The sequence below is a fragment of the Myxine glutinosa genome, chromosome 1 (genome assembly GCF_964187855.1).
Source record: "Myxine glutinosa chromosome 1, kmMyxGlut1.1, whole genome shotgun sequence".
NCBI lineage: Eukaryota > Metazoa > Chordata > Myxini > Myxiniformes > Myxinidae > Myxine > Myxine glutinosa.
In genome coordinates this window covers 211,258,481-211,282,726 of record NC_136261.1, presented here as the reverse complement: position 1 = coordinate 211,282,726, position 24,246 = coordinate 211,258,481, and the positions used below count along the sequence as shown (strand labels likewise).

Here is a 24,246-nt window from a genome sequence, read left to right as displayed (position 1 = left end):
ATGAATGGGAGACCAGCCGCTCAAAGAATGCCATGTTTAAGGCCATGATGAACTACCTTCACAGAGTAGAGGTGATTCTGCATTTCGTTGCAGCTTCACGGAATGCTGACTTAAACCTTCATCTTCAAGCCGGTGAAGAACTCAGCAAGATATTTTTCGCCATGGACAGAATCAAGTACAAGCGGCTCTGGCCAAGGTACATATCTGACATGTATGCGCTGAAGTCTAGCCATCCAGAGACATGGAGGGAGCTCGAAGCAGGCAATATCTCAGTCACCAAGAATACTATCCCATTTGTACCGATCGGAGCAGACCACGCTGTTGAGCATCTGAACAGATTGCTGAAGGTTCACTCAGGTCTGATTGGCATATCAAATAATGCAAATGCCAGACAACGATTCTTTTTGGCTGCACCGGAACTGTCACGTCTGTCTTGCGAGTTTAAGGGACAGTTTGGACTCAAGGAAAGTGAGATTAGTGAGCACCATGGCCTTTCTCCAAGTGTCATAAAGCGTGAACACAATGCAATTGACCGAATCAAGACTGCCATACTTAGTCATGGGAATCCATTTGAAGTTGAGGGTAACCAGCTCTTCAATGTAGTCACCCATGCTTATGTGCCAGAAGAATTTGTACCACAGATACTGAATATTGATGAAACAGGACAGAAGCTCTATGAAGAGTTTGTTGCTGAACGGATCAATGGTGATGTCAGCCTATGGGCGCAAGTGAAGAAGGAGAAGAACAGAATGTACAAGTCTGGCAATGCAACACTAGCAATCAAGATTAGGGACAAGACAGTGGATCTAAAAGAAACCAAAGATTTGTATGGTAGACTGATGATGCTCTCCAGATCCAGCAGGGATGTGAACCAAAAGGACGCAATTGGCAACTTTGAGTTCACTGTGACACCGAGGGCCCTGTTTGCACCAGACGGTAGCTTACTTTCTTGCACAGACAAGTCAAAGCTTATCCACATCTTGGAGAAGTTTGCCAACGAGGCACAGTCTTCTCCAGAAGATGAGCTTGATGCCACACACATGGCACCAGTGTCCACTGATCTTGCAACCGATGGCAGTACATGCACTAGCAAGAAGCTCGCAGTCATAGATGGAATGGTTGTTGTCCAGAAAATGACCAAGAAACCAGCAACGGTGGTGACTGTGAAGGATCTCAATGAATGTTTCAATGATAGGGTGTTGAGTCTGACCAGGGGCTTCGAACACATAATACTTGTTTTTGATACATATAAGCAAGATTCCCTCAAGAGCACAACCAGAGCCAAACGACGTCATGGAAAGGCACCTGTCCAGTATCAGGTCAAGGATGATACCAGTATCAAACACATCACGATGAGCCGATTTCTGTCTCATGATCAAACCAAGGCTGATTTGACGGACTACTTGGCAGAGAAAACTAGAATACAACCGTGATTCAACCAAGGTGGTAGTTGTCTCAGCATCTGGTCGGACGTCAAGCAACAGGAGTCTCCAATTTGAGGCAGATAACCATGAGGAGGCCGACACGCTGATGATCAAGCAAGCAATAGCCGCATCACAGCAACATAAGGGAGATGTTGAGCTGACGATATTCTTACCTGATACAGATGTCCTAGTTCTTGCAATAGCAAACTATCATCTGCTGCCAAAAAAAACCATCTATCTCAATGGCATCTAGTGTTATCCAAATTGAGCCAATCTGGAAGGCCCTTGGTGAGGAGAGAGCCCAGGCATTGCCAGCCTTCCACGCTTTCACAGGTGCCGATAATACTGGGCGGTTCGCTAGACTTGGAAAGGCAAAGTGGTTCCAGTGCTATCTGAAGGCCGATGACGACATAGTAGCTGCCTTTGCTACGCTCTGTATGGATGCTGAACTGTCAGAGGACCTGTACACAACTTTAGATAGATTTGTCTGCTCAGCTTATTGTCCAAAAGGTGTCAATATTTCCAGCATCCCTGAACTTCGGTGGCATCTCTTCTGTTAGAACATGGCTGAGAACGACAGGCTCTGTTGGTGCTCTGATGTTGGTGATGTTGGTGCTCTGAGACAGCATATCATGCGGGTACATATCCAGGCATATGTGTGGGGTCAATCAGCCATTTCTCAGCAAACATTTCTCGATCCATTGAAGAATGGATACCACAAGGACACGTGTGATCAACTCAAACCGACTACCACAGACATTCTCCCTGCACCAAAGGCAATTATCGAGATGGTAAGGTGCCAGTGCAAGACTGAATGTTCATCACAGAGATGTTCCTGCCGGGCCAAGAACCTAACATGCACTGATCTTTGCATGTGCAACACTTCGTGTGAGAATGACGAGGACTCAAACATTGAAAGGCAGGACCACGATAGCGATGATGACGATGGCAATGATGAGTGACATTGGAGTCAGTGATGCCATACCTGCTTTTGGCAAATTAGCATAATTACTTGGCAGCTGTTTTAACGATGACAATAGAGTCGTTCTTCTAAAGTAGAATACATAGTATCGAGTAGATAGTTGAAACTCTAAACCAGCATTGGACAACAGTCTGGCTCAATGATTGAGTGTTGTTTGTTTTACGAATAATGCAACTGCTCCGGCCTATCGGCTTATCGGAACGTTCTCGGCATCATGCAATAATCATGTTACTACTATTATTTCAATACATATAATAAGAGTTTTATCCCAAACATAGCTTTTGGCATGACAACCTTTAAGCCAAGTTTCACTCAATTCATATTCTGACTGTCACTGATCACTATATTCTATCATGCGTTACTTGATTCAAGTACTGAAAGCAATGCATTAAAAACGTTAATTTGAACAAATTTAAAGCAGTTTCCATGGCAACCATTACTCAAATTGCAGATATATATAATCTGTATCAAGAACAGTCCTCTAGTTAACAGTTATGCATCATCAGTTACTTCCTTGTGAGTAATTTTGAATTTTCAGAGCTAAAATTCGAAAAATTGGCCTTTTGCCCCAAAACGACCTATTTGACCATGTTATGTACGTTAAAAAAATCTGAAACTTGGATTTTCTGTTTTGGCATTGTTGAAACTTTCCAAAAATGTGAGGGTTGGCAACTCTCCAAAATATTCCAGCGAGCGTCAGATTATGGACACAAGGAACCTGACTATATAGATAGGAATAACCGCTTATGAAAGCAACATACTCAAATCAACATCAGCCGTGCAAGTAGATACAAACAGTGACAAGTTAATGCTCTGGAAATGGGATGAAAGAGGAGGAACAAAAAATTGGATTATACCTTGGATACCTTTTGCTGTTATACTCAATCCATGGGATAAGGTTTGAATACAGGATATATCCATAATTCCCATAGAGGGAATAAAGAAGAACACATGCTTAGATCCAGTGATTTTCCACGATCGTGGCACGGGGATGGAATCGGTGACTTGAAACCGAAAACTGAATCCAACATGGAAACAAATGGAATGTGGTAAATTACAGGAAAATAAATAAATAAATAAAAGTCACGATTCGGTTGAATTACCAATAGAATATTCACAATACACAATTGCCTGATTTTGTGCGTGAGATTATTCATATATTTGATTCCCACAGCGTAATTACGAATAGTAGTAAAAACCCAATAAAAAATACCGAAATTCGATGCACAAGGGAGACCGTCTATGCCTGGAACACGAGCTTGTCCAATAATCAGTTCACGTCAATAGCAGCTGCTTTGAACAAGCATCGCTGTGAATCTCAATCATGATCGCTTGCACCAAATACTGAATAAAATTCAATCCAACAATCTCTGGAGAGCCCGGTCAAAGATAAATTCAATTTGAAAGTCAAAAAAAATTCCCTCAAGTCTCTTCACCTAAAATCACTATGATGACATAAATAAGGGCAATTAAAAAAAAATTCAACAGCAGGTGGAACCTTGATACATGGTACTTCAAACCAAATTAATCTTGATTACGATGTCCATGTGTGCTCACCTAAAAAGGTAGCACGTAGACGTGGCAATGCACATCATATTAAAACAAGGGGGGGGGGGGGGGGTGTCTGTCTGTCGTCTGTTCGTTAGTAGACTCAAATGGCTTGGTCAATTCTCCACCAATTTCCCCCCCCCCCCCACCCTCACACGTGCTGGAGATACCCAAAGTCAGCTCATGGGCATGAAATAAATCCCCCTTCCCCATCCGCCATGAAGGTGTGCTGATGACTCGCGATTATCACCTATGCATGCAGCACAGTGCAGGTTGTTTATTGACCACTGCCAGAGTGGGAGGGAAGGTGGTATTACTAGCCACAGGCACAAAATAGATTTCCCCCCAAACACCGTCTCCCAGAATGAGTGGATGTTTCTAGTTGACATTGGGAATTAAATCTGTGGAGAATCACATACAGAATTATATATATATATTTTCCAATGCAAGTGCACAAATAAATGCTCCTTTATCCATTGATAACACAAAATTAAAGTTGTTTTGATGAAACAGAATTTTGACTTCTTGCAAAATAAAATGGCACTTTTTAAAATGGGAAATCACTGGCTCTAAATGCTGCATGTCATTGAATGTGAAAATCAAAGCCATGAGTGGTGGTAGTCAAAAAGTAGTGTCGGAATTACCGTGATATCTGATCAAGAAATGATGCAGCTTCACCCTCGACTGTCCTCAGCTCTGCAACTGTATCCTCCTAAAAAGTGATGGCTCTTTGAAAATTGCATGATCAAGCAACAAAACACGAGCAAACAAAAGTATGACTTGTTGGGGGATTCCAAAGGAAAAAAAACAACCATTCACATATGACCAGGGCATTAACCTGGAATTTGCCATGTATGCGAAGCAGGAATTGACCGAATAAAGAAAGCAAATGAATCTGAAACTTCCTTTCTTTAATTATCCATAAACTAAAACACTGGCAGAGTGAACATCTACAAACTAAATGGCTCCCACCGAGGCTGGCATGATGGCCTACAGGTATGCACACTTGCCTCTGAGCTAGTGTGGGTTTGCATCTCTGCCCAACTATCAACTGGAATCCTGGTGCTTCACATACAGGGTGATCCATCAGAGTGTGCTGTCCCTAGGATGGAAGTTAAACTGGGCATCCCATCTGCCAGCATTAGTTGGTCCCGCCCCCCCCCCCCCCCCCCCCCCCACCGCCTCTGTGCAATCAATCAGCCGGGTTTGCCAAGGCCACCTCTGTCTAGTCAGTGGAACAAACAGTATCCCGCCCCTTCACTACCCACGGCTCAATCCAATTAACAGCTCAACACCTCTCTCCAATCAATCCGATGACCAGCCCCACGCCTCTCTCCAATCAATCCGATGAACAGTCCCACACCTCTGTCCAATCAATCTGACAAACAGTCCCACACCTCTGTCCAATCAATCCAACGAACAGCCCCATGCCTCTGTCCAATCAATCCGACGAACAGTCCCACACCTCTGTCCAATCAATCTGACGAAGTCCCACACCTCTTTTCAATAAATCCGACGAACAGTCCCACACCACTGTCCAATCAATCCTACGAACAGTCCCACACCACTGTCCAATCAATCTGACGAACAGTCCCACACCTCTTTTCAATAAATCCGACGAACAGTCCCACACCACTGTCCAATCAATCCTACGAACAGTCCCACACCTCTGTCCAATCAATCCAACGAACAGCCCCACGCCTCTGTCCAATCAATCCGACGAACAGCCCCACGCCTCTGTCCAATCAATCCGACGAACAGCCCCACGCCTCCGTCCAATCAATCCGACGAACAGCCCCACGCCTCTGTCCAATCAATCCGACGAACCGTCCCACACCTCTGTCCAATCAATCCGACGAACAGCCCCACGCCTCTGTCCAATCAATCCGACGAACAGCCTCACGCCTCTGTCCAATCAATCCGATGAACAGTCCCACACCTCTGTCCAATTAATCCGACGAACAGTCCCACACCTCTGTCCAATTAATCCGACGAACAGTCCCACACCTCTTTTCAATAAATCCGACGAACAGTCCCACACCTCTGTCCAATCGAATCCGACGAACAGTCCCACACCTCTGTCCAATCAATCCGATGAACAGCCCCACACCTCTGTCCAATCAATCCGACGAACAGCCCCACACCTCTGTCCAATCAATCCGACGAACAGTCCCACATCTCTGTCCAATCAATCCGACGAACAATCCCACACCTCTGTCCATCAATCCAATGAACAGCCCCACGCCTCTGTCCAATCAATCCGAAGAAAAGCCACATGCCTCCGTCCAATCAATCGGATAACGTTGCAGTGTGGAGAAACGCACCCACGACATAAATCAGTGACTTTCTGGATTTAGTACAATATCTTTCACCCTGCCAGTGCCAATCACCGAAGCATTAACTGATGCTTTGACAATAATTTGAATCAATTACCTAACACTTCAAGGAGAAGTAACATCTGCCCCTTTTGATTGTCACCGACATCACACAGTTTATTTACTTTATAAGCTGATATGGGAAAGGAACAACACGGACATTGCTCCAACCCAACACACATTTAAAAAATTTTTTAAATCTCAAGCCAGAGCTTTTAGGATACCAATCCAAGACGGGGCTAAAAGCAGATGCAATGCCTCCAATATTCTTCTGTCCATATGAAACCTTCAAACAACAAAACCCATCAGGAAAAAGACCGAGAAAGATGTGCAAAAAAAAGTTTGTGCAAAAAAAAGTTTGTACTGTATGTGCAATTAAATTGGCGTGAACCTGGACTTGGGTGAATGCAAACAATCTGGACGAGTTTGGGTCATGCCGTACATTTTACAATTATCTTATCAAAATCAGTTATTTTCATGAAAGTTTCAAGTATGATTCCAATTCAACAGAAGGCCAACAAGTTTTCATGAAAGCGATGCTTCTTTACCTGAACTGACACTCCAAAATTGTTTCCATCTTCGATTTTTGGAATCATCAGCTGAATCCACATCTTCACCTGGATGTACATGGGAAAAGAAAACTGGATAGTTGACATCAGATGAAGGTTAGAAAAAAAAAATACAGATGGAGCAATCAATTAACTATACAATATGACATTCTTTTGCTTGGACAATGTTACGATTATAAAATAACTATTGAACTTTAATATATTTGCCAATGAAAATTTTTCTGGATGAAGAACAAGTTCTCACTGTGTTGCATTTGTCCATGAGGGTTCTGATTTCCGGCTTGATCCTCTCAATCAAAGTCACCAGGTTCTGGTTGCTCCTCACATTTCCATTAAGAAAGGCGTATACCTTTGTTCCTGTTAGAGCAAAGGTATGCAAACACTTACTATTGTACAAATCCTTTGTTTCTTGAATAATACCGTCGCATTCATGTAGAGGGACTACATACAGTCTATGTACGAACCTTCACAGTCAGACTCGGTGGTAGTCAACTTCCGTTTCTTTCCCTGGTGCTAAAGGAGGATGATCACAACAATTATCATAGATAATTTAGCAATCAATAGTTTTTATAATCACAATCAAAACCTTTGGTGGCATCGTGTTGAAGACAATGGTTCATGAAAAACCAGACTGGCTCACTAATGACCATCAGGGAGGAGGCAATCTGCCTGCCAACTTCATACGGTGTACATATGATGCTTGTTCTCACGTTATGCCAGGTATGTTCATTTTATCTGCCATGCAGAGATCTTGGCAAACAAAGTCAAAAAAAAAAAAATCCTCACAGCTCATTTTTGGCATTTAAAAAAAATTATATAAGCACATTTCTCATAATTATATCCTATAAATAATCCTATATATGAAAGACAAAGTGCACGTCAAAGAAAGCTGATTAGAAAATGTTGCGGTGTTTATTTGAATTTTCTTTGTGGCAAACAAGTGTATATAGTGTAGCAGCATAGCAAACCTGTTGTGCATTTTGTGATACAAGCACCAAATTTGGCACAAATGTACATTAATATGTTGCGAACATTTTCAGATATTGGGCCACTTGAAATTCCGTAATTTTTTTTTTCAAATTTTTTCAAATTTCGTAATTTCAAATTTTTCGGGTGACACCGTCACAATTTCGGTCTTCGAGGCCGGCCGATATAGTGGGGCGGCTTAGCCCAAATATTCAAAAGAATTGTGCATTTTGTGATACAAGCGCCAAATTTGGCACAAATGTACATTAATATGTTGCGAACATTGTGTGGTCAGCAATGAAGACGAGAGTCTGAATTACATGTATGCAAAAGACCTTGTGAACCAGTGAAGCAAATACACGGGTAAGCATGAATTAAATCTAGGGCATGATATAATTTCCATGATGTTTACCTCTACACTCAATGGTGGAAGGAGGTAATGTTTTGATCCCAGCTTGTCTGTATGTCTGTTTGTCTGTTAGTCCACAAAATTCCAGACAAAGCTTGTAGTAGTGGTAGTTGTAGTGGTAGTGGTGATAACAGAAATTGTTATATAGAACTGAACTTATATTATTATTATATGCAGAAAATAACTTCATTTCTATATGCCCTGCAGTGGACAGGTTAATTGGTTTATGCACTGAAGGGGTCACCCTGGTGTGCACTGCTGTGTTCTGCCTCACTGAGTTGTTCAGGTATGATGTACTCAGCACAAGCTTCCGGTCGGCCCGGAGGTGGGGGTGCGGGGCCTGTCACGGAACGTCAAAACAAACGGCCTGCCGGGGCCGCCCAAAAGTCGGGCGTGAGGGGCGCGTCCACTAATGGAACGCCTCTCGCTTCCCAGATCGAGGGCCACGTGGTCAGGAGAACCTCGTCCCTTCCGGTCACACTTTGCCTATCGGCCGGCCTCGAAGACCGAAATTGTGACGGTGTCACCCGAAAAATTTGAAATTACGAAATTTGAAAAAATTTGAAAAAAAAAATTACGGAATTTCAAGTGGCCCAATATCTGAAAATGTTCGCAACATATTGTTACAGACGCGGTTTTAGATGTTATATTGACCGAGCGGTGGTGTATTACCGCGTCCGAACAGTTACTCCCCGATTAGAACCCGATCCCGCCCGATTCCACTCAAACGTTGGCCGAATCGCGCTACGCTAAATCAATGAAGGAAAGGACACAACGGCTGGGATAAATGCAACGACACAAGGGGTACAGTTCTCAAGACCTCCGGAGGAGGATATAATTGGTGATGCAGAAAAGGGGTAGATTACAAGGTAAGAGGTAAAGCACAGAAAAGATGGGCACTTACACACAGTCTTATCTATCCCCGACAGACCACAGACAAACGGGACAAGACTGACTTACACGGGGATTGATGGCAGGGAAGGACAGGCAGTCGATAGCACAAGGTGCACCTTGGCTCAGGGACAGGATACAGCTCGGTCCAGTCCAGAGATGCGGGGAGGTATTGCCGCGCTCGGAGGTGGCGTCTTCTCTCTCCAAGCTGAGGGCGCATCTGACGTCACCTCCCTCTTCCTGCGCATGCTCAGCGGGGAGTGACACGCCCTCGGCTCGTTGGCCCCGCCCCAGATGGGATCGGTCCGCCGCTTCTATTGGGTGCGGGGGGTTACCGGGCTCCGCCCTTGACGAGGAGCTGACAGCGAGCCCCTACGTGGTAACCCCGTCGGAGCACATGTTCGATGGCGGCTAACCAAGCCGGAGTGAGGACGCGCACTCCCCGCGCCGCCGCCGCTGTTGTTGTTGTTGTTGTTGTTGTACCATGAGGAAGAGCTGCGGGGAGGTATTGGGAGGTCCTAAACTTTCTAACGGTGCCATACTATCACATTCTGGTGCAACGAAGAGTCAGAATTAATGGAAACGAGTCCTTAACTGACATCGACTAAGAATAACTAGCAAGATGTCCTATAGTTGTCTACGTGAGATGCGGTGGACCTGGATGCGACATTTAATGGGGGAAATAGGGGAAGGTCGGGTCTACAGAGTGTTGTTTACAGAAAATGGGACTAGGGAATGGGGGATTGGGGATAGTTGGGAAGTATTGGGGAAATAGGGGAATATTTACAAGCGGATATGGATGGAGGCCAATCTCATATCCGCAACATTGCACCCTTCTCTACCTCGGGGCGTCCCGACCCGATAAATTTTTACTTACTTTAGTGTGGCACTCAGATGTAGTTCCCTCTACTATTAACTCAACCCTGAGTGCGACAGTTTTACAGATGTTCACAAATGAGTAAATATGTCCCCCTGCGACGTTGCACCCTTCTCCTCACAGAAACACACCCACAGGATAACCGAATCGCGGAAAGAATCCTCAAACTAAACATACAGCCGGTAGGGAGCATTATTTACACAAGACTGATATTTACACTACGATCCAGGACCTGTTCTTTGAGGAACACATGCAGATGTTATGCATAGAGAGAGAGCACGCATGCCAGCATCGATACACCAACCCACGAGTGCCCTGTGGCCCTACGGCCTTTAATAATGTGCAGAGCACCCCGTCCAAGCACCAAAAGCACCACCCCATCATGTACAGTCAGCACCATCCGGTGCACCAATAAAGTGTTCAACAATAATGCACAATCAAGTGTCCATGGTCACCGGTGGTGTCGCAGCCGGCCGATGTTCTGCCGCTGGTCTTGCCTTCATGTGGTGTACTTGGCCTTCTGGCTTCTTTAAAAATAAAGAAAGGCGCCAACCGCGTCCATTTCTAAATTGTGGCCGTCAGGGGGGCCAACTATAAGTGGTTCACCTGTATGGCATAGGTGCCACGTTGACCCAGAGGTCCATCAACGGGTGGTGCTTGCCCGCAAAAGAACTGCGGTCCATGGTGGGCGGCCACAAAAATTGCGGTCCATATGGTGTATCGATCCAGGCAGCAAGCAGCGAAAGTACAGGCCCACAACTGCGGAGCCAGCACCTCTCTCTCCTCTCTCTCTGCCCCAAAGCCAGATCCTCGGAGGTGGGAGACAAAAAAAAGACAAGTGAGTAAGGTGGTAAGGGCGCAAAAGTGCACGCAATGCAAGGTAATGCACACTGGGGGCACATGGGAACCAGGTGAGACAGGTACGTTCCTACCGTACGCCCCCCCCCCCCACCAGGTAACCTACATTGCCCCTCCCTTACCCCTTACTGTATCCACAAAACACAACACTACCCATAAACATCTACTTTACACATCACAAACGTCCCTACTGTCTTCCCCGTTCCTCCCATAAACCAAATTCGTCTTCTCTCCCTCCTAACCAATCAAATTTGCCATTTCCAACTCTCATCAAAATTTGCCATCTCCAACTCAACATCAAAATTTGCCATCACCAATTCATCATCAGTCCCTCCTAAGGAGGGAGAGATGGAATCACCCCAATGTCTTATCCACGTCGTGATGCGTCTCACAAATCCAACAGCAATTCTCATTTCCTGCAACACAGAACAAAAGAACACAGGTGTGGAGTCATCATCATCACCTCAGGTAAGTGGCTGCGTATGGTGCGACAGGTTCATCAATCCTAACTATTTCCTAAATGACTTTAACAACTTTACATTACCCGGGGTCTTTCCCTGCCAATCCATTGGCCAACTTACACTTTGGGTTCTAAAAACCAATTCCCATTGACCAAACTGTGGTGCTTCTCAATTTGGGGTCTCACTCCCCCGATTCATCTCCCGGTGCCCTCGCACAATTTCTGGGCTGCGACGTGTAGCTCTCCCAGCAGGTCTACCCACCTGCACACCTCCACCACTGCAGTTGCCACCCGAGCTTACCTGCTCCTCACCCTAACCTAACTAACTGGGGAAGGCCCTCTCGCACTCTCACCCCCTCAGTGCCCTCTCTGGCACGGGCTGCCCGATCCACACCCGGGATCCTCAGGCACCCACTGACACTAACGGCTCCCAGAGCCCACCTGCGGCCTCACCTGGCCGACATCCTCACAGTGGTGGAGTGCCCAAACCAACTACACACACTAACAGGCTACACGCCCAACCATTTCCACAACACTAATGCACCCATCCACAATACCATTCTTCTACCCGCACCACAGATGCCAATATCCAACCACAATTTACCTATACCCTCTACCTAACACTTACACTACCCGCCCCGGGTATCCGTGATGGGGGTCCACTCTTCCCCCATTCACACCTTCGCACCATGCACACCACTCCGTACCACTTACTCCAACTCTCTCCACACCACCTTTACTTGCACACCTGTGCTCTCACACCTGGTGCCACCTGCACCCTTCTCTCCCCAAGCGCATTCGCGCTGATCCACAACACTCATTCCTCATGCACTGCTCCACACACCTGTCCAGTTCTCACACAGCATCATCTCATCTAACTACTCCCCTCTGAAACTTGCGCTTCCCAGTCGTCCCTTTAAACTATTGCGCTCCCTCGTCATTATCATCCACTCTAATCTACCTGCGTCCCCACTACAGGTATCAGTCACTAACTAATCTTAACGTCACTTAATGTCATCTCTAGATCCCTAACAATATAACCTAACCCACCCGGGCTAGTTTTCACTGCCATACACCCCATAAACTATAGCGCATTTGCCCCACTCATGGGAAGGGTGGCAGGGATGCCACCCTTACCCACCGGGCCCATCGCTCATCAATCCCCCCAGTCCTCTGGCACTAATAAGCCCCCCTTATTCAGAGGTACTGGGTCCCGCCTCGGCATCTAAAGCCGAGGCAATCCACGGGGGCGCCTGCTCGCCGGTGTAGGGTCTTATTCGGTCGGCGTGGACGATCCGAGGGAGGGCTCGTGGCCCCATTTTGATTTTTACTACCACGTCACAGACTTGCGACAGGACGACCCCCGGGCCTTGCCAGGGAGAGGTGAGTTTCGGGCACCTACCCTTCCTCCTCCGGGGATTGAAGAACCAAATCTTCATCCCCGGAGTGTACTGACTCCCCTGGCTCCGGTGGTCGTACCTGCGCTTCATCTTTTCCCCCGCCAGATGGAGTTGGCGGCGGGCGAAGGCATGGACTAGCTCCATGCCTTCCTCTAGGTGACGTGCGTACCCCTCCCTCGGCGGGTTAACCACTGTGTCTGGCACGGGACCGCATAGCAAGTCGGCGGGAGCCCGTAACTCCCGCCCATACATAAGCAACGCTGGACTGCATGCGGTGGCCCCGTGCTGGCTGGTTCGGTAGGCCATGAGCAAATAAGGGAGATGTTCGTCCCAGTCATCCTGACGGGTGGCGGTGAACAGTGCCAGTTGTTGGATTAAAGTTCGGTTGAATCTTTCCACCATCCCGTCAGATTGAGGTCTTAAAGGCGTTGTTCTTGTTTTCCGAATTGACAGGAGACTGCACACATCTTTTAGCAATTTGCTCTCAAAATTTCGTCCCTGGTCGGTGTGCAACTCCTGTGGAATCCCATGCCGGCACACAAATCCTTCCACGAAGGCCTGCGCTAACACCCCTGCTTCTTGGTTGGGGAGGGCGTAGGCCTCCGGCCACTTGGTGAAGTAGTCCATCACAACGAGGATGTACTTATTACCTAGGCGGGTGCGGGGTAGTGGGCCTAGGATATCCATGGCCACCCGCTCTAGGGGGCCCCCACCTGGTGTAATTGAAGGGGGGCCCTCATCCTCCGTGCTGGTCCCTTTTTGGCAGTACAGGCGTCGCATCTCCGACACCAGTCCTGTATGTCGCGCCCCATATTCACCCAATAAAACCTCCGGCGTACCTGCGATGTCGTCTTTGTCCTGCCCAAATGGCCGCCGGGGCGGGTACCATGCACCTGTTGCAATATATCGGTCTTAAATTTATTTGGGACTACCACCAGCCAGGAAGTTTTATCAGAGGGAACCTCCACCCACTTGCGATACAAGATGTTATCCTTCAATTCCAGGGTTTTCCACTGAGCCCAATACGCCTTGGTCTGTGCCCCGAGGGGGGTGACCTCTTCCCCATTAGGTCTTTGCCCCAATCTCACCCATTCGTGCACCGGCCCCAGTACGGGGTCCTCCCGCTGGGCCGCGCTCCAAGCCAAAGTTCCGAATTCCTCATCTGCGGTTAGTGGCAAAATTGGCCCTCTCACCCGGGTTGCCCGGACAACGAGGGTCGGGTCCGAATCGCCCAATTGTTCCCTCTCCTCGTGTCTCGCACAAAATTTGCAGTTTTCCCCCAGACAAGGACGCCGAGAGAGTGCGTCCGCATTACCATGGGCCTTCCCGGCCCTATGGGCCACATCAAAATCGTACTGCTGCAACTTTTCCAACCACCTTGCAATTTGGCCCTCTGGTTCCTTGAACCGAAGGAGCCATTGCAAGGAGGAATGGTCAGTTCTAACCAAAAATTTCCGCCCGTACAAGTACGGGTGGAAATGGTTCATGGCAGCCAGCATAGCCAATAACTCTTTGCGAGTGACGCAATAATTTCGCTCGGGCCTACTTAAGGCCCGACTATAGTAACCAATCACTCTCTCCACGCCCTCCTGTGTCTGAGACAAAACTGCGCCCAATCCTTCCTGGCTCGCATCCGTGTCCAGGGTAAATGCCCCGTTGCTAGTGGGGTAAGCTAGAAGGGGTGCGGATGTTAGACACCCCTTCAATTTTTGGAAGGCCTCGTGGCACTCCCGTGTCCAATTAAATCGCGTCCCCTTCTCCGTAAGCCGGTGGAGGGGACGGGCCAACTCCGCAAATTTCGCCACAAAGCGCCGGTAGTAGGAGCAGAGTCCCAAAAATCCCCGCACCTCTTTGATGGTACGTGGTGCGGGCCACTCCTCTACCGCTTTAATTTTGTCTGGGTCCGTTTTTACCCCCTCGCAACCGATGACGTGGCCTAAATAGGCCACCTCCTTGGCAAACAAGGTGCACTTACTCGGGTTCAGCTTCAACCCTGCCTGTCTGAGGCACCCGAACACCTGGTCCAAATTAGCTACTGCCTGGGGGAACGTTTTGGCATGTACTAGGACGTCATCCAGGTACACCAGGCATGATTGCCATGGCATGCCGCCTGGTACATGTTCCATCAATCTTTCAAAGGTGGCGGGGGCGTTACACAAACCAAACGGCATCACAGTAAACTGATACAGTCCCTTACCTGTGGAGAATGCCGTTTTCTCCTTCCCTGCCCTATCCATCTCCACCTGCCAATACCCACTCTTGAGGTCCAAAGTTGAGAACCAATTTGAGTCCGCAACGGCATCGAGGGTGTCATCAATCCTTGGCAGGGGATATGAGTCCTTGAGTGTCACGTTGTTTAGCTGGCGATAGTCCACGCAGAACCGCGTGGTCCCATCCTTCTTTTTGACCAGCACAACAGGTGACATCCAAGGACTTCCCGAGGGCTCGATCACGCCTGCGTCGAGCATTTTTTCAACCTGCTCGTCAGCTTCCGCCCTCTTGCTCCAAGGGAGCCGTCGGGCGGCCTGACGAATAGGCCGGGCCTCACCGGTGTGGATCTGATGTTTCACCAGGCCCGTACGTCCAATATCCTCGGTGGACAGGGAGAAGAGGTCCAAATGGGACCCAACCAGTTTGTGTAAGGCCTCCCTCTGGGTACCTCCCAACTCTACGCTACTACGATTTACCATCTCGCAAATGGGATCGGGCCAATTCCTACTTCTTATTGAAGGCTCCCCCCGGGGCCGGCTCGGCTGGACGTTCTCGCCCCTCACTGTCGCGACTTCCTCAACTGGGGTGCAGCCAGCTACCCTCGTGCCCCTTACTATAGTGCGTGGTTCTGTACTTATATTTATTACTCGGACGGCCACTACCAGTCCGTCCGTTTTTACAAGGGTGCGGCCCACGATTAAAGTGAGTATGGACAGCGCAGTCCGGTATGGACTGCGCTGCCACCGGTTCGACCAGGCCGCAGGACTCCTGCCATGTTGGGCGAGCTGCCCACCGGGCCGGCACTATCACCTCGGCCCTTGGGGGAATGGTCACGGCCTCGGAAGCCTCCAGCTCCGCTCTCTCGGCCGTGCTCACTCCCCCTAACGGCAGCTCTTCTACTCCCACCTGCAGGATCCCCCGGCACAAGTCGATTTTACAACCGCTGGCAGTCAACAAATCCAACCCTATTAAACATGGGTCGCACACCTCCGCCACCCAAACATCTATCTCCCTCCTTACCGACCCTAACTTGAGGGTCACAGAACCATGCCCTATGATCGGGGCCATTACCCCGGTAGCGAGTTGCAAACTATAATTTTGCAGGCGCTGGATCTTATCCCAGCCACCTGCGCTCGAATCAAGGACCACAGGGCTGATGATCGTGGCGCTAGCTCCTGTGTCCACTACGGCGTCTACCCCCACGCCGGCAATTTTGCATCTGATTGTCAGGCTACCGGTTCCAATCTGGCCACAATAAATGACCTGTCGCGTCAATGAGGGCTCTCCTCCATCCTCTTCTGCCGAACACCGCCCTACGTGCCCGACACCTTCTAGTTTCCCGGGGTCTGGCGGGGGGGGTGTCTGGGGTCGGCTAACCCGCTCCCCCCTGGGCGGAGTTGAGGACCTCAACCGCCGGGGATCATCCCGGCGCGTGGCTCGACAGTGCCGCGCCAGGTGACCCAGACGGTTGCAAGTATAGCACCTCACCTGATAAGGTGCTTGTCTCCGGAATTCCAAATTTCCCCCCCTTTAGGTCCGAATTGGATTACCCGCTCGTGGTCCACCGCAGGCCACCTCCGGGGCCGCCTGCCATGGTCCAGGTCCCGCCAGGCGCTGGTCCACCAGCCTCCGGACCATGCCCGCCAGGTCAGGACTCACGTCGGGGGCGGGCCCCCTAAGGGGTCCGCCATCCATCGGGGGTCCCACCTGGCGGACCGCCATTGCGTGACGCTCGCTCCCCCGGGCCAGGGGCCTCGCTGCTTCCCAACGGGCCGCAGCGTCAGCCGCCTGGCTCAGAGTCTGCGGGCGCCACATGGCGAGCTGTTGCCGGAGCTCAATATCCGGGAGGGCCTGGATAAAATGGTCCAGCGCCAGGCTTTCCCGGGAATCCGCTGCCATGCTAGCATGTGCGATCCCCACTGCGCGGCGAATGTCGTGGGCAAGTTCCCCGATGGCTTCCTGGGGCTTGCGTTTTCGCAGCGCGAGCTGAGCTTTAACAAGCTCGCTCTGCTGTTCAATGCCGAATCGATTAATTAGGGCGTCGCGGAGGGCTGGCAGGGTGAGAGCACCCGGTGGTAATGCCGTCAGCACCTCCGCCGCCGCGCCGCGCAATGCGGCCACCAGGTGTACTCCACCTCACCCCAACCGTTGCCCTTACACACACAGTCAAACTGCGCCAGGTACGCGCGTAGATCACTCTTGCCGTCATACGGCGCGAGTGGGACCTTGTGGGACCACCTCGTATGCGAGTCGTTGCCTGCCTGCCGGACCCCGTGCGTCGCCCCTTGCGGGGTCAGCGCGGGGCCGAACCAGCCGGGCCCCCACAGTACATTACCCCCAAGGGGCTCTCGTGCCTCCCCTGTCCCTCTAACAACTACCCCTGTTGGTGTCGATGCATGGGTCACACTTCCGCAACCCGCTACCCATTCCATACCACCACCACCTTGCTCACCCACACCTCGCACCTCTCCCATCACCGGACCCTCTCGCTCGCACCCACGTTCCATACCCTCCGGACCAGCCATACACCTCACTCTTGGCCTCTCACGAACATCCGGGTCCATCTCGACCCCCAAGCTTATTAAATCACCTGGCGCATCATACGCACGACCATATTGGTCACCACTTACACCGGGTCCTCTTTCTCTTCGCTTCTCCTCCATCACCTGCGAATCCCTCATCCGGTTAATGAGCACATCATCACGATCCGAACACAGACTTTGGACCAATTCTTTTACTTCCTCCTTTATCTCTTTCTTATCCACTCTCCGTCGCTTCTTAATTTCGCTCACCCCTTCTTCCACTTCTTCTAATTTCTGCTTCACCTCCTTCATCTCCTCGTGCGCCCCCTTAAGTTCTTCCTCTAACTCCACCTTATTTTTTTCTATGTGCTCCCGCACCTCCCGCTCTTTAACCTCCATCACCTCTACCACTTTGTTCATTTTCCTCGTCAGGTCCTCATGTACCGTCTGACACTCTTTTTTAATTACCCCTACGTCCTTTTTCATCTCCTTCTGTGTCGATTTTAAACCCTCTATTACCGCTGTGTTCTTCTTTACCTGGTCCCCCAACTCCTTTTGTCCCACTGTCAGTTGTTCTACTCCCAGCGTCAACTCCTCTATACCACCTTGCAATTTTACAGTCCCCTTTCTCACCTCCTTCTCCATGCGCTCCTTACAGTGCCTCACCTCCTCGCGCACTCCTCCGACCTCCTCACTCACCCCTCTTCTGATCTCTTCTCCCATCACTTGCATCTCCTGCCCAGATGCCACCCTCATCTGCTCCATTTCCTCCCTGTGAGCATCCAATTTAGTTTCTACCCCCATTCAGACCCCCTCTATCTGCTGCCCCATTTGTTTAACTTCCCTTTCCGCTTGGTCCCTCATGTCCCTCAATTTGCCTTCCATACTGTTTTCTAACCCCTCTAACCCCTTTTGCATCCCTTCCATTTGATTCTCTTGAGCGGCCATTCTGTTTTCTACCCCCATTAACCCCTCCTGTATTTCCCCTAATCTATTGTCTAATCCCTCTATTCTACTCCCTAACCCTCCGATCTGGGCCCCCATCCTTTGTTCTAACCCCTCACCGGTACCCCTCGCTTCGTTCCTCATTACCCCCATTTGGCCCTCCAATCGCTCACCCTGAGCATCCATCCGGTTCCCCATTACCCCCATTTGGCCCTCCAATCGCTCACCCTGAGCATCCATCCGGTTCCCCATTACCCCCATTTGGCCCTCCAATCGCTCACTATCAGCCCTCATTTGCTCACTATTAGCCCTCATATCGTCCTTCTGCAGGTTGAGGGACGCCTGCATTTGCGCCATAAATTGCTCCATGAGGGCCTGCATTTGGGCCATCCCTCCCACTTGTGCAGCGGGTGCGGCCGCCGCAGCCATGTGCGAGGCGCCATTTTGCGAACCTGCCGCCCTCACTGCTTCGCTCTCCTCTTGTCCCTCAATTTGGTCCTGGATCGACCCTGCCTCACTCTCCTCTACCGGAACCCAGCCGTCTTGATCCGCCATAGCGCGACTTTCAAAATTCGGGTTTTTATTTTTGTAAAACAAAATCAAATTTCGCCGTTAATAATTTCGAGCGCGTGAAGCGCGCTTCGGGTCCAATCCCACTTCCCGACACCAATTGTTACAGACGCGGTTTTAGATGTTATATTGACCGAGCGGTGGTGTATTACCGCGTCCGAACAGTTACTCCCCGATTAGAACCCGATCCCGCCCGATTCCACTCGAACGTTGGCCGAATCGCGCTACGCTAAATCAATGAAGGAAAGGACACAACGGCTGGGATAAATGCAACGACACAAGGGGTACAGTTCTCAAGACCTCCGGAGGAGGATATAATTGGTGATGCAGAAAAGGGGTAGATTACAAGGTAAGAGGTAAAGCACAGAAAAGATGGGCACTTAGACACAGTCTTATCTATCCCCGACAGACCACAGACAAACGGGACAAGACTGACTTACACGGGGATTGATGGCAGGGAAGGACAGGCAGTCGATAGCACAAGGTGCACCTTGGCTCAGGGACAGGATACAGCTCGGTCCAGTCCAGAGATGCGGGGAGGTATTGCCGCGCTCGGAGGTGGCGTCTTCTCTCTCCAAGCTGAGGGCGCATCTGACGTCACCTCCCTCTTCCTGCGCATGCTCAGCGGGGAGTGACACGCCCTCGGCTCGTTGGCCCCGCCCCAGATGGGATCGGTCCGCCGCTTCTATTGGGTGCGGGGGGTTACCGGGCTCCGCCCTTGACGAGGAGCTGACAGCGAGCCCCTACGTGGTAACCCCGTCGGAGCACATGTTCGATGGCGGCTAACCAAGCCGGAGTGAGGACGCGCACTCCCCGCGCCGCCGCCGCTGTTGTTGTTGTTGTTGTTGTACCATGAGGAAGAGCTGCGGGGAGGTATTGGGAGGTCCTAAACTTTCTAACGGTGCCATACAATCACATTCTGGTGCAACGAAGTCAGAATTAATGGAAACGAGTCCTTAACTGACATAGACTAAGAATAACTAGCAAGATGTCCTATAGTTGTCTACGTGAGATGCGGTGGACCTGGATGCGACATTTAATGGGGGAAATAGGGGAAGGTCGGGTCTACAGAGTGTTGTTTACAGAAAATGGGACTAGGGAATGGGGGATTGGGGATAGTTGGGAAGTATTGGGGAAATAGGGGAATATTTACAAGCGGATATGGATGGAGGCCAATCTCATATCCGCAACAATATTAATGTACATTTGTGCCAAATTTGGTGCTTGTATCACAAAATGCACAATTCTTTTGAATATTTGGGCTAAGCCGCCCCACTAATAGTGTCATATATCTATATATATATCTAGATATATATCTACATATATATATATATATCTATATCTATCTATAATATATATCTATATATATATATATATATATATATCTATCTATAATATATATCTATATATATCTATATATATCTATATACAGTGGTACCTCGGCTTACGAGTTTAATCCGTTCCGTGACGGAGCTCGTAAGCCAAATCGCTCGTAAGTCAAAGCAAATTTTCCCATTCAAATGCATTGAAATGCTATTAATCCGTTCCAGCCTCAAAAAAAAAACACCAATTTTTTTTGTTAGGTGCTTTTAAATAACAAAAATGTACTTTATAAATAACAAATAATGTATAAACAAGCACGACCTCGTATATACTGTACATAATACAAGAGAATGTAAAGAAATAAACTGGTTTTATTAAGCAGAGGAGAAGAGCATGCCAGGTGAGGTGTGCGTGTTGTCGACTTGGCGAGGCAGTACGATCGTACTCCTTCTACGATATGTACGATTTTGAAGCAGAAGGAGTCCATAAAGGCTATAACGCCAGCCAAGGGCGTTACGATTATTTCAAAGCTCCGGACCTCTATCCATGAAGATATGGAGAAGTTGTTGTTTGTGTGGTTGAAGGAGAAGCAGCTCGCAGGAGATACCGTGACCGAGAGCATCATGTGTTTGAAAAGATTGAAACTCGGATATCGAGCACGGACCACGAGGTGTTTTTTCTTTTTTCTTAATCTCGGTTTCAGTGAACTTTTGCTCTGTGCTCACGTGTACTGTACCTGTACCTGTAATGGTACGTCAGAGGATGGCACCTGTTGTCATCATATTAAGTGCAAGATGTTCTGCATCGTAAGTTGGTACACCGTGGTCTTTCGGCGGTGTTTAAGCCGGCCGTCTTGGCTTCTGTCACCATTGGCATTGAGTCTTCCGCCATGAACCGCCATGAACCGTCAACGCCATGAACCGCTAACACTCAAAAGCCCATTTATCGCGCCTTATAAAGCAAAACGCAAACCGAAAGCCATGCCTCTCAAGCGAGGCGTGCTTCCGTGGTCACGTGATCCACAGGTGTAGCTCATTATACCCGCACGCGCGACACGCTTTGGCGGTCACGTGACCAGCCACTCTGGAGGCGGGGATCCCCGCCGATGACGTCACCGGCTGGAGCAAGGAGATTCCTCGCTCATGTATTTCGACGATTGCGTGTTTTATATCCAAGCAGAGATGCTTTCACGGCAAGATAACCGCGTGACCGGAACCGGAAGCCACAACCGGAAAATTCAAAAAAATAAATTTTTTGAGCTCGTACATCGGATCTCGGCTCGTATCCCAAAGCAACAAACCGCCCGAGCGACGGCTCGTATCCCGAAAAACTCGTACGTTGGGGCACTCGTAAGCCGAGGTACCACTGTATATCTATATATATATATATCTATATATATATATATATATATATATATATATATATATATATATATATATCTATACAGTGAACCCTCGTTTATCGCGGGGGTTACGTTCCAGAACCCCCCGCGATAAACGAAAATCCGCGAAGTAGCGACCATATTTTTTTTTTTTTATTATATATATTTTAAAGCATTATGAACTCCCCACACTCTTATTAACCTTTCCCATACTCTTATAAACACTTCCTATACTCTTAAACACTTTTTACACTCTTAAACATACGTAATTTTAACAACATATAAAATTCTAATGGGTACTCACCATTGAAGATACTGTAGCTACCCATGGGTTCCCCAAGCAAGACCAGCATCAGAATCTCCTTGCTCCAGCCGGTGACGTCACCGGCGGGGATTCCCGGCGCGAGAGTGGCTGGTCACGTGACCGCTAAAGCGTGCCGCGCTTTGCGGGTATAATCAGCTACACCTGTTGATCACGTGACCACCGATTCACCGAAGCACGCCACGCTTGAGAGGCGTGGCTTTCGGTTTCTGGTTGTGCTTTATAATGCAGCCCGATAAATGGGCTTTTCAGTGTTCCCGAGTTGGTTTTGAGAATAAATATCTTCTCGGACGAGTTTGTGTCTTGCCCGTCATTTCGTCCGTATCAAGCAAGAGCCCCGGCTCTTCAATACTACAACTTGCGTGATGAAGATGATGATGAATTAGCTGTGCAGTACTGATGACGATGAAGGTGATGACGATGATGAATGTACTGGCGTTTTCCATACGCACGACTCTTTGTCTACCCTTCTACTGTACACTATGTACAGTATTTTATTTCTTGTAATATGTTTTAAATACTGTATTTTTCTTATTTCTTTACGTTTTTTAATTTTTTAGGCTAGAAAATGCTTATTTTACCACAAAAATATTTAAAATAATAGTATATAAAAATACATTTATACCGCAAAATCCCGCGATATAGCGAAAAATCCGCGATATAATTTTACATATACTAGCGAGAAAAAACCGCGATGTACCGAATCCGCGAAAAGTGAACCGCGATATAGCGAGGGATGACTGTATATATATATATATATATATATATATATATATATATATATATATATATATATATATATATATATATATATATATATATATATATATACAGTGATCCCTCGTTTATCGCGGGGGTTACGTTCCAGAACCCCCCGCGATAGACGAAAATCCGCGAAGTAGCGACCATATTTTTATTTTATTATTTATATATATTTTAAAGCTTTATGACCCTCCCCACACTCTTATTAACCTTTCCCACACTCTTATTAACCTTTCCCATACTCTTATTAACCTTTCCCATACTCTTATAAACACTTCCTATACTCTTAAACACTTTTTACACTCTTAAACATACGTAATTTTAACAACATATAAAATTCTAATGGGTACTCACCATTGAAGATACTGTAGCGACCCATGGGTTCCCCAAGCAAGACCAGCATCAGAATCTCCTTGCTCCAGCCGGTGACGTCACCGGCGGGGATCCCGGCGCCAGAGTGGCTGGTCACGTGACCGCCAAAGCGTGTGGCGCGCGTGCGGGTATAATCAGCTACACCTGTTGATCACGTGACCACCGAAGCGTGGCGTGGCTTTCGGTTTCTGGTTGTGCTTTATAATGCAGCCCGATAAACGGGCGTTACAGTGTTCCCGAGTTGGTTTTGAGAATAAATATCTTCTCGGACGAGTTTGTGTCTTGCCCGTCATTTCGTCCGTATCAAGCAAGAGCCCCGGCTCTTCAATACTACAACTTGCGTGATGAAGATGATGATGAATTAGCTGTGCAGTACTGATGACGATGAAGGTGATGACGATGATGAATGTACTGCACAGCCAGAAAGAGCATTACAGTTACCCATTACATGGGTAACTAGCGCAAGCGGAAGCTGCCGCATCTGCGTTTTCCATACGCACGACTCTTTGTCTCTTTGTCTACCCTTCTACTGTACACTATGTACAGTATTTTATTTCTTGTAATATGTTTTAATCACTGTATTTTTCTTATTTTATTACGTTTTTTAATTTTTTAGGCTAGAAAATGCTTATTTTACCACAAAAAAATTTAAAATAATAGTATATAAAAATACATTTATACCGCAAAATCCCGCGATATAGCGAAAAATCCGCGATATAATTTTACATATACTAGCGAGAAAAACCCGCGATGTACCGAAGCCGCGAAAAGTGAACCGCGATATAGCGAGGGATGACTGTATATATATATATAGATTTATATATATATATATATATATATATATATATATATATATATATATATATATATATATATATCTATCTATAATTCCAGTAATCTCTGTATGTCTGTATGTCTGTGACCGCTGTTTCTCGACAACCACGGGTCCGATATACTTGAAACTTGCCAGGTATATTGCTGGGGACCCGAGGATGTGCCTTTTCAAGGTTTCATATTAATCGGACAAGTAGTTACCGAGCTATGTCCAAAAAACGATTCAACCAATCAGAGAGCAGCGA

The 24,246-nt window shown here is 48.1% G+C and overlaps 1 protein-coding gene across 2 annotated transcripts in view; it reads right to left on the bottom strand.

The window, feature by feature from the left end:
* The window catches only part of PSME3 (proteasome activator subunit 3), an 83,183-nt gene that overhangs the window by 20,712 nt on the left and 38,225 nt on the right, over positions 1-24,246 (bottom strand). For both annotated transcript variants that reach the window (XR_013624280.1, XM_078783116.1), the window contains exons 5-8: positions 7,363-7,411; positions 7,143-7,255; positions 6,878-6,946; positions 4,599-4,666 (exon numbers count right to left, since the gene is read on the bottom strand). Coding sequence is in view for 1 of the 2 variants with exons in the window: in XM_078783116.1 (XP_078639242.1) it covers positions 4,599-4,666; positions 6,878-6,946; positions 7,143-7,255; positions 7,363-7,411 (299 nt within the window). In the remaining variant the exon portion in view is untranslated. The remainder of the gene's footprint in view (positions 1-4,598; positions 4,667-6,877; positions 6,947-7,142; positions 7,256-7,362; positions 7,412-24,246) is intronic.